Source organism: Heterodontus francisci, chromosome 1 (genome assembly GCF_036365525.1).
Source record: "Heterodontus francisci isolate sHetFra1 chromosome 1, sHetFra1.hap1, whole genome shotgun sequence".
Lineage (NCBI taxonomy): Eukaryota > Metazoa > Chordata > Chondrichthyes > Heterodontiformes > Heterodontidae > Heterodontus > Heterodontus francisci.
This window is the reverse complement of record NC_090371.1, coordinates 152,261,009-152,277,548: the sequence shown is the minus strand read 5'-3', so window position 1 is coordinate 152,277,548 and position 16,540 is coordinate 152,261,009. Positions and strand designations below refer to the sequence as shown.

Below are 16,540 nucleotides of genomic sequence, written 5' to 3'. Positions count from 1 at the left end.
GGGTCGATTAGGCTTGTATTCACTAGAGTTTAGAAGAATGAGGGGATCTCATGGAAACCTATAAAATTCTAACAGGACTGGACAGACTAGATGCAGGAAGGATGTTCCCGATGGCAGGGGAGTCCAGGACCAGGAGTCACAGTCTAAGTATAAGGGGTAAGCCATTTAGGACTGAGATGAGGATGGATTTCTTCACCCAGAGAGTGGTGACACTGTGGAATTCTCTACCACAGAAAGCAGTTGAGGCCAAATCATTAAATATATTCAAGAAAGAGTTAGATATAGTTCTTAGGGCTAAAGGGATACGGGGAGAAAGCAGGAACAGGGTACTGAGTTTGGATGATCAGCCATGATCGTATTAAATGGTGGTGCAGGCTCGAAGGGCTGAATGGCCTACTCCTGCTCCTATTTTTTCAATGTTTCTATGTTTCAAATATGATTCAGGATGATCATCCACTTCAATGCCCTTTTCCCACATTTATCCCCATATGTCATTGGTATTTAGAAATCTGTCAATCTCTACTTTAAACATGCTCAATGACTTAGCTTCCACAGCCCTCTGGGATAGGGAATTCCAAAGATTCACAACCCTCTGAGTTAGGAAACAATTCAGTAGTTTTTATGGTCATCATTACTGAGACTAACATTTGATTCCAAATTTATTCAATTCAAATTTTCAGTTCCCAACTTCCCATGCCCCATAAATTTGGTTTTGAATTTACTGCTGCACCCAAGGGCCTTAAAATGTTTGCTCAATTCTCAGCCCACATTTAGTTCAAGAGAGTCAGTATAGACTTGTGAAGGACCAGTCATGTTTGACTGATATAGTTGAAATTTCTGAGGAGGCCGCTAATGATAGATAAGGGAGTCTCTAGCATTTTCTCTTCTATTTCAGATTTACAGCATTTGCAGTATTTTGCTTTTGTATTACTGTCTATGGATGTTGTCCAAATGCACTTCCAGTAGGCATTTGATAAGGCTGTGCACATAATATTAGTAGCAAAAATGAAAGCACATAAAGCTGCATGTAACCATGTGGCTGGGAAGTAGGAGACAAAGCATAGGGATAAAGGGAATATTCTCTGATTGGTGGGATGTGATAGTGGTGTTGTCCAAGGATCTGTACTGGGACCCAGCTTTTCACCAAATATATTAATAACTTGTATGATGCACCAAGGCTCCTTAGACAGCATCTTCCAAACCCGTGACCTCTACCAACTAGAAGGACAAGGGCAGCAAATGCATGAAAACACCACCACCTGCAAGTTCCCCTCCAAGTCACACACCATCCTAACTTGGAACTATATCGCCGTTCCTTTCCTGTCGCTGGATCAAAATCCTGGAACTCCCTTCCTAACAGCACTGTGGGTATACCTGCCCCAAATGGACTGCAGCGGTTCAAGAAGGCAGCTCACCACCATCTTCTCAAGGGTAATTAGGGATGGGCAATAAATGCTGGCCTGGCCAGCGACGCCCACATCCCGTGAATGAATTTTTTAAAAATGTAATAGCTGGATATCCAAGATTAGCAAAAGACACTAAGTTAGGAGGCACAGTAAGTTGTATAGAAGGAGCAGGAAGTTACAAAGGCATATTGACAGACTAAGTGAGTGAGCAAAACTATGGCAGATGGAGTGTAATGTGGGGAAGGGTGAGGTCATCAACTCTGAATCTGAGAAAGAGAAATCAGAGTAATTTCTTAATGGTGAGAGACTAGGAGCTATGGAAGAATAATGGGATTTAAGTTTCCAAGTACACAAATCACTAAAAGCTAGTGCACAAGTACAAAAAGTAATCAAAAAGGCTAATGCAGTGTTGGCCTTTATCTCAAAGGGTGACGAGGTATGCTTCAGCTGTATGTATGCTTAGTCAGATTCTATCTGGCATACTGCATTCAATTTTTGGCACCAAACCTCAGAAAGATATATTGGCCTTGGCTGGGTAGAGCGCGGTGGGGGGGCGTGGCGAGGTGGCGGTTTGGGGAAGAGGGAGGTTAAGGTTGTGCAGTGCAGATTCACCAGAAGGATACCAGGGCTTAAAGAGTTAAATTATGAGGACAGGTTGCATAAACTTGGTTTGCATTACCTTGTGTTTAGAAGGTTGAGGGGCGATCTTGTTGAATTCTTTAAAATCATAAAGGGATTTGATAGAGCAGATACAGAGAAACTACTTTCTTTGGTGGGCGAATCCAGAACAAGAGGGCAAAAGCTCAAAATTGGAGCTCAGCCTTTTAGGGGTGAATTTCAGAAGCAATTTTTCACACACAAGGGGCTGGAATTTGTTCCCAACCCAACGTCAGGTTCCATGGCTGAGGTCCCAGTACAGATCCTTGGACAACACCACTGTCACATCCCACCAATCAGAGAATATTCAATGGCGGTGGGGTGCCGGAAAATCGGAGCGGCAGTGGCTGCCACAGAACCCAACACCAGGATGGCCGGGCCTGATCTTCCTGGCGGCAGGAAAGCTCCATAGTGGCCCCTCCGCCACTCTGCGAAGGCACCCGAGTTAGCATATTTAAATTACATATTTGCATGAATTAAAATGTCAACCACAGTGTTCTTACCTTCCGTTCCTGAGCTTCAGCACGATGTGCAGCATTCACTCGCCTACACTTTCCTGTCCAGGGAAAGCTGGTGCTACCAATGTGGGGAAGGGGTGAACTCTGCATTATGGTGTACTGTATACAGGCTAGCAACCTTTTAAAAATGGTGCTAGCACCTGCTCCTTCAACAGGTGACACAGTGAACGGCGTCGCCGAGGCCACTCCCTCCACACGATTGGGGTGGGGGATGGGGGGGCGGTGCCGGCTGCTGTCAATGTGTAAAGTAATGGCAGCGCGTCCCATGGGACATGGGCACCATGTTCTGTGCCCACCGCCGCTCTCAGTGGTAGGATTACAAAATCCAGCCTAAGATTGTGGAGATCTGGAACTCTGCCTTAGAGTGCTGTGGATGGTAAATCAATTTAAGTTTTCAAGATTTTTGTTAGGTATTAAGAGATATGGAGTAAAGGCAGATAAATGGAGTTTTTTGAGGATGTTACTTGTAGCATAGATAAAGGACAACCAGTGCATGTGGTGTATTTGGATTTTCAGAAGGCTTTTGATAAGGTCCCACACAGGAGACTAGTAAACAAAATTAGAGCACATGGGATTGGGGGCAATATACTAGTATGGATTGAGAATTGGTTAACAGACAGAAAACAGAGAGTAGGAATAAATGGGTCATTCTCAGGATGCCAGACTGTTACTAGTAGGGTACCACAAGGATCAATGCTAGGATGACAGCTGTTCACAATTTATATAAATGATTTGGATGTGGGGACCAATTGGATTATTTCCAAATTTGCTGATGATACAAAACTAGGTGGGAATTTAAGTTGTGAGGAAGATGCAAGGAGGCTTCAAGAGGACTTGGACAGGCTAAGTGAATGGGCAAGACCATGGCAGATGGAACATAATGTGAATAAGTGTGAAGTGATCCACTTTGGTAGACAAAACAGAAAGACAGAATATTTCTTAAATGGTGAGATGTTGGGAAGTGTTGATGTCCAAAGGGACCTGGGTGTCCTTGTCATGAGTCACTTAAAGCCAGCATGCAGGTGCAGCAAGCAATTAGGAAGACAAATGGTATGTTGGGCTTCATTGCAAAAGGGGTTTTGAGTACAGGAGCAAAGAAGTCTTGCTGCAATTCTATAGCGCCTTGGTGAGACTGCACCTGGAGTATTGTGTACAGTTTTGGTCTCCTTATCTAAGGAAGGATGTACTTGCCATAGACGGAGTGCAACAGAGGTTCAGCAGACTAATCCCTGGGATGGTGGAATTGTTTTATGAGGAGAGATTGAGGAAACTGGGCCTGCTTTCTCTAAAGTTTCGAAGAATGAGAGGTGATCTCATTGAAACTTACAAAATTCTTACAGGGCGTGGCAGGGTGGATGTAGATAGGATGTTTCCCCTGGCTGGTGAGTCTAGAACCAGGGGACATAATCTCAGAATAAGGGGTAAGCCATTTAAGACGGAGATGAGGAGGAATTTTTTCACTCAGAGGGTGGTGAATCTTTGGAATTCTCTACCCCAGATGGCTGTGGAAGCTCAATCATTGAGCATCTTCAAGACAGAAATCAATAAATTTCTGGGGAGAAATGACATCAAGGGATATGGCGATAGCGCAGGAAAGTGGCATTAGGGTAGATGATCAGCCATGATCTAATTGAATGGCAGAGCAGGCTCAATGGGCTGAATGGCCTACTCCTGTTCTTATGTTCATAGGAACAGATCAGCCATCATCTGATTGAATGGTGTAACAGGCTCAAGGAGTTGATTGGCCTACCTCTGTTCCTATGTTCCCATTAGTTTTGCACCTAAATTGTCTATGGTGTAGGATCATTTAAGATATGTGATATTGAGCTGCCTATTACAACATCCCCTTTGATATTTCATCTCACTGGTCTCTGTCTTATTCTTGTACATGCCAGACTCTAGATCATTTCCATTTATTACTGATTGGGGGCTTCTCAGCTTAGTTCTTGCTTTCCACTTAACACAATATCTTTGTCATCGGCAAAGTAGCCTTTTTTTGGCTAATTATGTCATTGACATTCTGAACTTCAAAACTGTTTTTGCAATGGTTTGCAACTTCAAGGTTGTCTTTATCCTTCCCAGTGCTTCCCACTGTTTGTCCTATGAAAATAATTCATACTTTGGGTAAATTCATCCCTTATCCATCCACTGCTTTCTTGCCCTTTTCTTTAAAACTGTTTTATTTTATTTTAGAGGAGGTTCCAAAATTTCTGTTCTCAATTTTTCAACAGTTCACCTTTCAAAGATATGCAGTAGTGGACAAATTATATCTTCCCTTTTGTAAATATTGCCAAAAAGGCAGCTCACCACTACCAGCTCAAGAGGAATTAGGGATGGGCAATAAATGCTGGCCTTGCCAGAGAGGCTCATATCTTAAGAATGAACAAAAAAATAGATTTGTTGTGTTTCTACTAAAGATTTAAAAATCATGGGGTTGTTTCCTTTCCTAAAGTACCTAAGTCTTGTGTGTGGTTTTAACCTGTCAACCTGTCAATTGGGATATTCTGCAGTTATAAGGTTATTTTCCTTGCCTGCCCTTTCTCTCTTTTTTCTAGTTTTCCTTCCTGTTTCAACTATTTACCTTTGGTTTTATATTTTTCCTCTTAAATGCAATGTCTTTCTCTACAATATACTAAAGCGAGGAACATGGTTACATTCAGGTCAGTGACCCTTCATCAGAACTGACAAATATTAGAAATGTAAAAGGTTTTAAGCAAGCAAAGCGGGGGTGGGGCAAGAGATAACAAAAGAGAAGGTGTTGCTAGGGCAAGGTCACAGAGAATAACTGACCAGAAGGTCATGGAGCAAAGACAAACCGTATGTTAATGGTGGGGTGAAAGACAAAGCGTTAGAACAGAGAGGGTGTTAACTGACAGTAAAATGAACAGCCCTGGCCCCAAGCTTTATCTTTAACACAGAAATGCTACTTTGTTCCTCAAAGTTTTATACTAAGAATTTATTTTTATTTGGTTATTTCCTTTATGAATGTTTTATTTATTTACCATATTGTAAAATTCTTGAGCTTCCCGCAGTGATTACCTATTTCACAATTTGCTTTACTTATCTTCCCATGCAGGGATTTGGATTTTGTGAGAAGTGAACTTTACTCAAGCATTCATTCTTCATTTGTGAGGGTGAGCAACCAGTTGCCAGGAAATATCTGAACACAAATATTTATAGGGATAATAAAAGCAAAATACTGCAGATGCTGGAAATCTGAAATAAAAACAAGAAATGCTGGAAATATTCAGCAAGTCTGGCAGCTTCTGTGGAGAGAGAAGCAGAGTTAACGTTTCAGGTCAGTGACCCTTCTTCAGAACATTTATAGGGATCATTTATAGGGATTACTGGAAAGCATCCAGAGCCTTGGCCCTCTTAGCACTGGCCAAGGCAACTGCCCTTTCAGTTGAGATTGGTTTATTTAACACAGATACGTTGGGACTTTTATGTGTAACTTAGCACCAGCCATTGAGACATTTGAGGAAAATAGGATGATCAGCTTTTATTCATTTAAATCACACTTATCTTTGGGTTCTCCCCATCCTTTACGAAACTACATTAGCCACATACAAGGACAGGTAACGGGGAATATGTCCACAGCCGATGGAAATTGATTTCACATCTATTTACCGCAGTGTAAGCAATGATTTCACAGATAAAGAAAGATCCCAAGTTTGAACTCTGCATATATCTATCACTGAGAATTGCATAGATCATATTCAGAACTTCTCTAAACTCAGCATGTTTGATAATTCTACAAATCTTTTGTTATTTATCTTATATTTTTGCATTAGAATCTAACTGGGCTATCCAGAGAAAATGGATGTTTACACTTCACCCATCCCAATAAAATAAGTCGAATACTCACAGAAGTTGCAAAAATGGCAAGTTTGAAAACATTCCTTCTGTTATTTCGCGGTAACTTCCATTTAGCAAACTCCTGGGAACAGAGTAAAAGGAAAACTATTAAAATGATGCAATTGTTTGTAATGAACAATTGGCTTTGATATGACTTTGATTTGAGAATCTTGGCAGTGAGGCTTTTCTTTCCAATACATTTACTCCATTACGGAGCTCTTGATTTCTTCTGTTCTATGCAATTTATAATGTGGCTTCCTTGTTCAGAGAAAGCTGGATTCATTTGCTATGGTGTACTTTATCAAGTTTTGTTCAACAGACTCTCGAAGTTCTTTTCTTTACACTTTTTCACTGAACATAGATCCCTTGCAACACAAATTATGGCTACATAGAATGTTTTTTTAAAAACTGTTCCAGCGAATGCAATATTCTATTCACTTACACAAAGGCAAACCTATTTTAAAAAAGTGTTCGCGGAAATAGAAAAGTATCTGCTGAAGATTGGATTGAAATAAAACAACAAGAAGGCCGAGCCAGAGTGTGGTGTGACAGCAGCTCCCATGGGAGCCAGTGCAGCTGCTGAAAGACTCCTGCTCAATTATTTTGTTGGAAGAGTAAAAATGAAAGTTAAAAAAGTCGCTTAAGTAGTGTGTCACAGCATTACAAAACTACTGTTAAATCGCAAATTGTCAGAATGTAAAATATTCTGCACTGCCACCACTCGCTGCACCGTACTGCATGGAGCTGATGAAGGGTCACTGACCCGAAACGTTAACTCTGCTTCTCTTTCCACAGATGCTGCCAGACCTGCTGAGTGGTTCCAGCATTTCTTGTTTTTATTACTGCATGGAGCTGATTCACGGTCTTTCTACATTCAGAATGGATCTATCGCTTAAATTTCATTTCTTGAATACGTTAGTATTATTCTTATGTTGCCCAGTGCAGTGAGATACAGTTACACAATAATATAAACAATCTCCATCACTTGTCTTTCAATTTAAACTTCATTTCCCTGCTTGCATTTGGTTTTATTTGAAAGCGATGCTGATTGTCAGCCGAAGTAATAAGGATTGTCACTTCGTTCCCAGTCAGGAACAAATGAGAAACAAAACATATATTGTAGTCGGTTCTAGTTACTTACAGGGAGGTTATATCATTGGGGGGGATCCTCGGGACAGATGAAGTTCCAACACACATGATAGCGTCCTTTGTACAGCTGCACCGAGATGGGCATTTCGCTATTTTTCTAATCTCAGCACCGGATAACAAGCTGATCCCAATTACAACAGAAAGAAACGCAAAGCTCATGTTCAAATTATACATTTTTAGTCTTTCACATGCTCATACACACGACCATTAAAATAACATCCCCGACATCCTGCGCCTCTCACATTCTGCACCGTCCGCCGTTTACACAAAGCGCTGACATCAGCCAGTAACCGCAGCCCTGGCTCCGATGAATTATTTATTCAATGTTCCGAGTCCAGAGAGTTTAAAAATATCCGCTTCCAGGTACAACACGGTTCAACATGCCCTTGCCTGCTGTTTTCCCTTTCCACGTGAAAGACCGCGGAATTTGGGACCTACTCTAGGTTAGAAACATTCTCGTCAACTGCTGAACCGTCAGATTATAGAGACATTTTAAAATAAAACTTCACTGGTTTATAGCCATTCTGAACCTGGTATTGGGGAATGAGCCCGGCCAGGTGGTCGAAGTTTCAGTGGGGGATCATTTCGGGCGCAGTGACCATAATTCCATAAGTTTTAAGGTACTTGTGGATAAGGATAAGAGTAGTCCTCGGGTGAAGGTGCTAAATTGGGGGAAGGCTAATGATAACAATATTAGGCAGGAACTGAAGAATTTAGATTTGGGGTGGCTGTTTGAGGGTAAATCAACATCTGACATGTGGGAGTCTTTCAAACGTCAGCTGATTAGAATCCAGGATCAGCATGTTCCTGTGAGGAAGAAAGACAAGTTTGGCAAGTTTCGGGAAGCTTGGATAACACAGGATATTGTGAGCCTAGTCAATAAGAAAAAGGAAGCATTTGTAAGGGCTGGAAGGCTAGGAACAGACGAAGCACTTGAGGAATATAAAGACAGTAGGAAGGAACTTAAGCAAGGAATTAGGAGGGCTAAAAGGGGTCATGAAAAGTCATTGGCAAACAGGATTAAGGAAAATCCCAAGGCTTTTTATACATATATAAAGAGCAAGAGGGTAACCAGGGAAAGGGTTGGCCCACTCAAGGACAGAGATGGGAATCTATGTGTGGAGCCAGAGGAAATGGGCGAGGTGCTAAATGAGTACTTTGCATCAGTATTCACCAAGGAGAAGGACTTGGTGGATGATGAGCCTAGGGAAGGGAGTGCAGATAGTCTCAGTCATCTCATTATCAAAAAGGAGGAGGTGTTGGACGTCTTGCAAAGCATTAAGGTAGATAAGTCCCCAGGGCCTGATGGGATCTACCCTAGAATACTGAGGGAGGCAAGGGAAGAAATTGCTGGGGCCTTGACAGAAATCTTTGCATCCTCATTGGCTACAGGTGAGGTCCCAGAGGACTGGAGAATAGCCAATGCTGTTCCTTTGTTTAAGAAGGGTGGCAAGGCTAATCCAGGAAATTATAGGCCGGTGAGCCTTACGTCAGTGGTAGGGAAACTATTAGAGAGGATTCTTCGGGACAGGATTTACTCCCATTTGGAAACAAACAAACTTATTAGTGAGAGACAGCATGGTTTTGTGAAGGGGAGGTCGTGTCTTACTAATTTGATTGAGTTTTTTGAGGAAGTGACGAAGATGATTGATGAAGGAAGGGCAGTGGATGTTATCTATATGGACTTTAGTAAAGCCTTTGACAAGGTCCCGCATGGCAGACTGGTACAAAAGGTGAAGTCACATGGGATCAGAGGTGAGCTGGCAAGATGGATACAGAACTGGCTCGGTCATAGAAGACAGAGGGTATCAGTGGATGGGTGTTTTTCTGAATGGAGAGATTGTGACTAGTGGTGTTCCGCAGGGATCAGTGCTGGGACCTTTGCTGTTTGTAGTATATATAAATGATTTGGAGGAAAATGTAGCTGGTCTGATTAGTAAGTTTGCGGATGACACAAAGTTTGGTGGAGTTGCGGATAATGATGAGGATTGTCAGAGGATACAGCAGGATTTAGATCAGTTGGAGACTAGGGCGGAGAAATGGCAGATGGAGTTTAATCTGGACAAATGTGAGGTAATGCACTTTGGAAGGTCTAATGCAGGTGGGAGGTATACAGTAAATGGCAGAACCCTTAGGAGTATTGACAGGCAGAGAGATCTGGGCGTACAGGTCCACAGGTCACTGAAAGTGGCAACGCAGGTGAATAAAGTAGTCAAGAAGGCATACGGCATGCTTGCCTTCATCGGTCGGGGCATAGAGTATAAAAATTGGCAAGTTATGTTGCAGCTGTACAGAACCTTAGTTCGGCCACACTTAGAATATTGCGTGCAATTCTGGTCGCCACACTACCAGAAGGACGTGGAGGCTTTGGAGAGGGTACAGAGGAGGTTTACCAGGATGTTGCCAGGTCTGGAGGGCATTAGCTATGAGGAGAGGTTGGAAAAGCTCGGATTGTTTTCACTGGAACGACGGAGGTGGAGGGGCGACATGATAGAGGTTTACAAAGTTATGAGCGGCATGGACAGAGTGGATAGTCAGAAGCTTTTTCCCAGGGTGGAGGAGTCAGTTACTAGGGGACATAGGTTTAAGGTGAGAGGGGCAAAGTTTAGAGGGGATGTGCGAGGCAAGTTTTTTACACATAGGGTGGTGAGTGCCTGGAACTTGCTGCCGGGGGAGGTGGTGGAAGCAGATACGATAGCGACGTTTAAGAGACATCTTGACAAATACATGAATAGGAAAGGAATAGAGGGATACGGTCCCCGGAAATGCAGAAGGTTTTAGTTTAGGCAGGCATCAAGATCGGCGCAAGCTTGGAGGGCCGAATGGCCTGTTCCTGTGCTGTAGTGTTCTTTGTTCTTTTGTTGTAACTTTGGAAGGGGGAATATAAATGGTCTTCCTATGATATTTTATAATAAAACATAAGAAACTTTTCGTCCTTGTCAGCTGACCGATTTGCAAATATCCCCACAATTTTCAAACTGATAGGCATAATACTTCCATTCCTCAAAAGGTGATTAGTCATATCATCAATTTGAATTTCTATATGTTTTACCTCGCGCTGTAAAATAAAATCCTTTGAGGACGTCCTCCCCCACCCTCCGGCTTAATATTCCTTTGGAGAAATGACGGTAATTACAAGTAGCACCGAAGTCGATCGCAAATCTTTAATCGATTGGTAATTTATATGCTTGCTCCATTTAAAGAGGGACTGATAAACTTTTAATACAGGTGGAGAAGTCGGAAGGCGGGTTGTATTATCAGCAAGTACTACTGATGTTCACGCTGTGAAAGGCACTGATTTACAATCAGCACCTTGGACAAGGACACTGAGCAATAATCAGCATCTTTGGAAGGGAGCCGATAGCCACCAAAGAGAAGGGGCGGGTCAGGGCCAGAGAATCATGAGGTAATGGTCAGTACTGTTCATACTGGGTGGCTACTGACACTTTCAGGAAGAGCGAGGTTTTTTTCCATTACCATGATTTTTCTAAAAATAGCCTGCGTGTCACCTGCGTAGCCCTGGAGGACTTGACAGTCATTGTAAACCTACACAGGCTATTGAAATAAGACACCCAGAGGTATAGAAAAATAATACTAAACTAGGCAAGAAATATCATGGCAAAATCCTATTACAACCATGACTTATTAATCATTTAGTGCTGTAGCAGTACATGAAACAATTAATGATCGATCGAGGTAACACTATCAATTTGCAGCTGAGTTTTATAAATGACCAAAATGAACCAGGATTTTGGGAGAAAAGAATAATAATTTTAATCAGAAGTACGAGCAAGCTAATGTAACTTAATATTATTAGTTGTTTAGATTCAAAGAGGGTCATTAAATGGGAGAGAGCGGAAAAGAAACCTGGACCTTATGTTCCCCGTCCATTTATGACATTAGCTGCTGAAAATGTTTTTGGATGTAAGAACTCCTCTGTAGTGATAGACTCAGAGCCACGTGAGTAATTCGGGTTGGGGGGGTGGTGGAATTTGGTGGTCTATATTCAAAACTGATAGGATTTTCTCCTACATTATACGTGGTTGGACATTTGTATGAATTCGTGACAATTTCTATGTATCCAGCTTCAGCCTCCATTTATTGATTAATACCCTAAAATTCAGCTAGAGGAAAAACGAGTCAATCATAAATTTGATTCTAAAGACATTGGCCGGGATTTTACGGTAGGTGGACGGGAGCTGGCTACCGACTGAAAAGTCGGTGGCGAACCCGCTTCTGCCTCATCTGGGGATCCCACCCATATTTTGCGGGTCCCTGGGCTTCAATTGGTGTAAGGCAGGACTTCCACCTGCTTGAGGTAGGAAGTCTCGCCTAATAGAGCTGCCGACCAATCAGTGGGCCAGTAGCTCTTAGTCCAGCAGCGCCACTGGGAGTGGTGGTTACTGCTGGGACTGCAGACCAGCATGAAGAGAAGATGCCTGGGAGCTGGGAAGGCAGGTGAATTTTGGTTGCCTCGCCGGTCAGGCCCCGGCGAGGCAAGGGTGGTCAGTTGGAGGGAATGGGGGTGCGTGTTGGGTCTTGGGGGTGGTTGGGGTAGTGGGGTCAGCCTTCCATCGGGCAGAGGGTGCCCGATCATGAAGGCCCCCCCGGGATGCTCAAGAGCTGCCTGGTTTTGTCAGGTGGCTTCTATCGGTCATCGGCCGCCCGACCAGCCACGCATAAAATCTGTGTGGAGGTGGGCGAAAGCCCTTAAGGGCCACTTAATGGTCACTTGGTTGGCCTGGGGCGGACAGGCCATTTTTCACCCCCGCTGCCCTATGTAAAGTGGTGGCAGAGGTGGGAGCGGGTCGGGAAGGCCTCGCAGAGCCTCCCGCACCATTTTACGCCACACTCTCGCCACCGTCCCGCTCTTTGAGGTGGTGTAAAATTCAGCCCACTGACATCATCTACTACTAATGAGACAATACAATGAATGACCATGGCAATTGAAGCTGCATCTTCAGTTGACTGAATCAGAGGCAGATTTCTGTTGCCTGTGACTTGCGTGTCACAGCAGAAAATAGTATAAAGCAATCTGTAGATATTAATAACTACAATTACAATATTTACGTTTGTTTCTGAGTTTTGGGACAGAGTGGTAGAGGATCCTTTCAAGTATTAATGACCTAAATGCTTGTGTGGAATAAAGCTTCCCTGGTTTTGTTGTCATTGGAAACTAATCACTGAGAGACTGGATAATCATTTAATTCTAAGCGATATATTAAGTGATATATTTGTTAATTACCTGATAAGCTGATTAGGAAAATTTAATGGCAATATATGGAGAAGGGACAAAGTGGCATTTTCAATGGCAAAATGCAATGATGTTGTGCACTTGAGAGATTCCAAACCTACAAAGTCACTCTGAAGTCTTTCTGTATTGTGACCTTTTTTCAAGCTGCATGGCCAAAATATTAAGGCCAATGATAATGGGTTACACTATTAGGATGAAGACATTACATTCAACTTCCTGTAGTTGGATTAATCTCTCCTTCCATCTTATAAGCAGTTCCACAAAATTCCAGTTACAGACAGTAAAGTGCAATACAAAGTTTGATGGAGGATGGAGCAGCTGGTTGATGTTATGGGTCACTTTCCTTTCATGGATTCAAGCCCAGGTAGAATGATAGGATGGAAACTTCCTTCCTTTATCAGTTGCAGGGTTACTCACATCTTAATTCAGCTTCAGCAGTCTCCTCTTGGTTCTTTCAGCTTCATGATTCATGGTTTCTGTGATTATCTCGGACACATGATTGGGATTATCAGGCTTTAATTGGTGTAAGTAATCATTTCAGGTAAAAATCTTATTTTGTTTTCTTCCTAGGTGCCATTTTGATCATCTTGATCAGAAACATTGCCTTTAGTGAGTCCAGTTTATTTTAAGGCTCCTGATCAAAGGTTATTTCGGATGTATCAGCTTCTAAGGACATTACTGTCTTTTTGGCCTTAAACAGGAGCAATGGCGGTTGTCTACAGGAACTTGATGCCTGTGAGTGCTGTATAAATGATAAAGAAAACCACTTCAATAGATTTTCTTTCACAATTATTATAATATTGTTTCTGCCTGTGCTACTGAATTTTTCCAGTGGAAAGACACTGACACAACTTAGATCATCAAAGCACTAATCAATTGCAGTTGATTTGGAAAAATAACTTTACTTTCAAGACCTGGTTTGTCACCTGATTTTTATTTGTTCTTTAAAAGATGTGAACAGTCATTTGCCATTATGGATAGTTTTTGCTAGTATCTTATGTTGCTATTGATAGAAAATGCACACCAGCTATTTTAATTGGAAAACAGCTTATAGCTACAACAACATCTTCTGGTATATTGATGTGATTGAGGGCAATACTACCTTATTTCACTCTGTGTTAGGTGGGAATTCATATTGCAACTGATAGTATTTTCAAACCATTTTTTATCCACAATCATATTATGGCATTCAAAGAACGAACCAATTATATCTTGGGTGAGAGTCAAAGAAAGGTATAGTAAAAACAAGTGTCAGTTTAAGAGGCATTCAGCTTTAATTTAATAATGCACAATGAAAGGAACATTGCTGAAAATAACAAAATACAAATAGGAAATGTGTATTGCACACTGATTATTGATTGAATAAAATGCACAGTAACATATTTATTGCTAGTGCTGATATAGCAACATACATCAATGCTTTGTCTCCAAATGTAATGGATGAGAATGAACAAGAACATTAGCAACTAGATAAACAGTTCTTAAAAAGGTCTGTAAAATGCTTCTATTTTATTCAATTTATGGCTTGTGACTGTAATGGTTTGTGACATTATCACAGCTTAAACAAGATTTTAAAGCAGACCCTGAAATGCTGAGCTAATTGTAGACAGCCCAACAGTTTACTACTGAGTTCCCACCAAGTCACCATTTTGATTCTTGGGGCTGTCTATCACTGAAATCGCCTATACAATAACAAAGTACTGGAGATGCTAGAAATCTGGAAAAAAACCCTGAAAATTCTGGAAATACTCGACAGGTCTGACAGCATCTGTGGAGAGAGAAACAGAGTTAATGTTTCAGGTCAGTGAACCTTTGTCAGTACTGGGAGTACTTAGAGGTGTAGCAGTTTTTAAGCAAGGCAGGGAAAGCAGGGAGTGGAGGAAAGAACAAAAGGAAGGTACGTGAAAGGGTGGAAGGCAGGAGAGATTAAATGACAAAAGGGATTATAGTGCAAGACAAAAATAGATGATAATGGGCCAAGTAAAGAAACAAAAGATGTGTCTAGAGGAGGTGTAAATGTAAAAAGCAGAATCATCAGCAGCAGCTGCCATCCAAAAGAAAAAAATGGGGGCAGTGGTTATGAGCTGAAATTGTTGAACTCAATATTGAGTCCAGAAGGCAGTAAGGTGAGGTGAGGTGCTGTTCCCTGACCTTACAGTTGAGCTTCATTGAACAGTCCAGGAAGCCAAGGACAGAAAGGTCAGAGTGGAAGTGGAACAGAGAATTAAAATGACAGGCGACCACAAGCTGGATGTCGCGTTTGTAATGGAGGTGTTCTGCAAAGCAATCACCCAATCTGCATTTGATCTCCTCAATCTAGAGAGACCCCATCGTGAGCAGTGAATACAGTATACTAAATTGAAAGAAATACAAGTAAGTCACTGTTTCACCTGGAAACACTGAAATCATCTACCTCATTTGGGTGAGTTGTGTCATTCAGTTTATTAGGTCTGCTTCTTTTAGCAGGCCATGAACAATTTGCAGAATTGTGGTTTGTGTCCAACTTATTTAACTTGTGTAGTCATAAGGGAGGTGAATAAGCCCAGAGTACATGAGGTAAAATGCAAGGCATCAATCAGCCCTGATTGTTCTGGAGATGAGTTTCCCTTGGTCCCAAACAAATTGGTCCTATAGTGCTCCCTAAAATATTGAATCATCTTAATCTATACCTATCCTTCCAAACTTCAAGCCATTTCATTCACCCCCTGTTAAAAGGAATTAACTACTTACATCAATTCCATGACATATTCTGAAGTGATCAACATGATTATGGGCTAGATTTTGAAATACAGGGTCAAAAAAGTTTCAATTTAAGCATTCTCTTCAATGCAGTGATACACAATGAAGGAAAAATTGCCATAGCAACAGCATACATCAATGCATTGTCTCCAGACTTAACAAATGATGGAGTGGATAAATCCAGCACGAGGCTTGGGGCCTTCACTTACCTTCAGGAGCGGAGAGCAGTCGGACCTGTGTGAGAGCAGTCAGACCTCTTCAAGCGCGCCAGAGTTTTGAAAAAAAAAGTGACATCACAGGAAAGCTGCAAGGTGATTGGTTGGTGAGTCACTGCTGGTAGGGAATAGCCCTAAATAGCTGGGTAAGTATCTAAGGTAAGAAAGGTTTACAGTTTATTTTCATATATAAGTAGTGGTTTTTTAGGGAGTTCTGTAGTAACGAGAACCAGGGAAGAAGGGCCCTAGAGTAACTGATATAATTTGACATTAAGATCTTCCAAAAGGTTAATTAAAAACGTTAAGTCATGGCAGGAGAGCTCAAAGCCATGGAGTGCTCCACTTGCTCCATGTCGGAAGCCGGGAACATTTCCAGTGCCCAGGACCGGCATGCGTGCAGGAAGTGTCTCCAGCTGCAGCTCCTGGACGCCTGGGTTTTGGAGCTGGAGCGGCAGCAGGGGATGCTGTGGAGCATCCACGAGGTGGAGAATGTCATGGATAGCACGTATAGAGAGGTGGTTACACTGCAGGCTCAGACTCCACAGGCAGGAAGGGAATGGGTGACCACCAGGCAGAGCAAGAGGACTAGGCAGGCAGTGCAGGAATCTCCTTTGGCTATTCCTCTGCCAAACAGATATACTGCTTTGGATACTGTTGGGGGGAATGGTCTCTCAGGGGAAAGCAGCAACAACCCAATTCGTTGTACCACGGTTGGCTCTGCTGCACAGGGGAGGAGTGAAAAGT

General features: G+C 42.2%; 1 protein-coding gene across 2 annotated transcripts in view; it reads right to left on the bottom strand.

Annotated features, from left to right (window-relative positions):
• Positions 1-8,080, bottom strand: part of lgi2a (leucine-rich repeat LGI family, member 2a) — a 54,666-nt gene extending 46,586 nt beyond the window's left edge. The window contains exons 1-2 of one of the 2 annotated variants that reach the window (XM_068010211.1): positions 7,581-8,080; positions 6,450-6,521 (exon numbers count right to left, since the gene is read on the bottom strand). In XM_068010211.1, the coding sequence (XP_067866312.1) occupies positions 6,450-6,521; positions 7,581-7,762 (254 nt within the window). In that variant the 5' untranslated portion in view covers positions 7,763-8,080. The remainder of the gene's footprint in view (positions 1-6,449; positions 6,522-7,580) is intronic. The other variant, XM_068010122.1, reaches the window with a different exon arrangement.
• Positions 8,081-16,540: the final 8,460 nt, after the last annotated feature.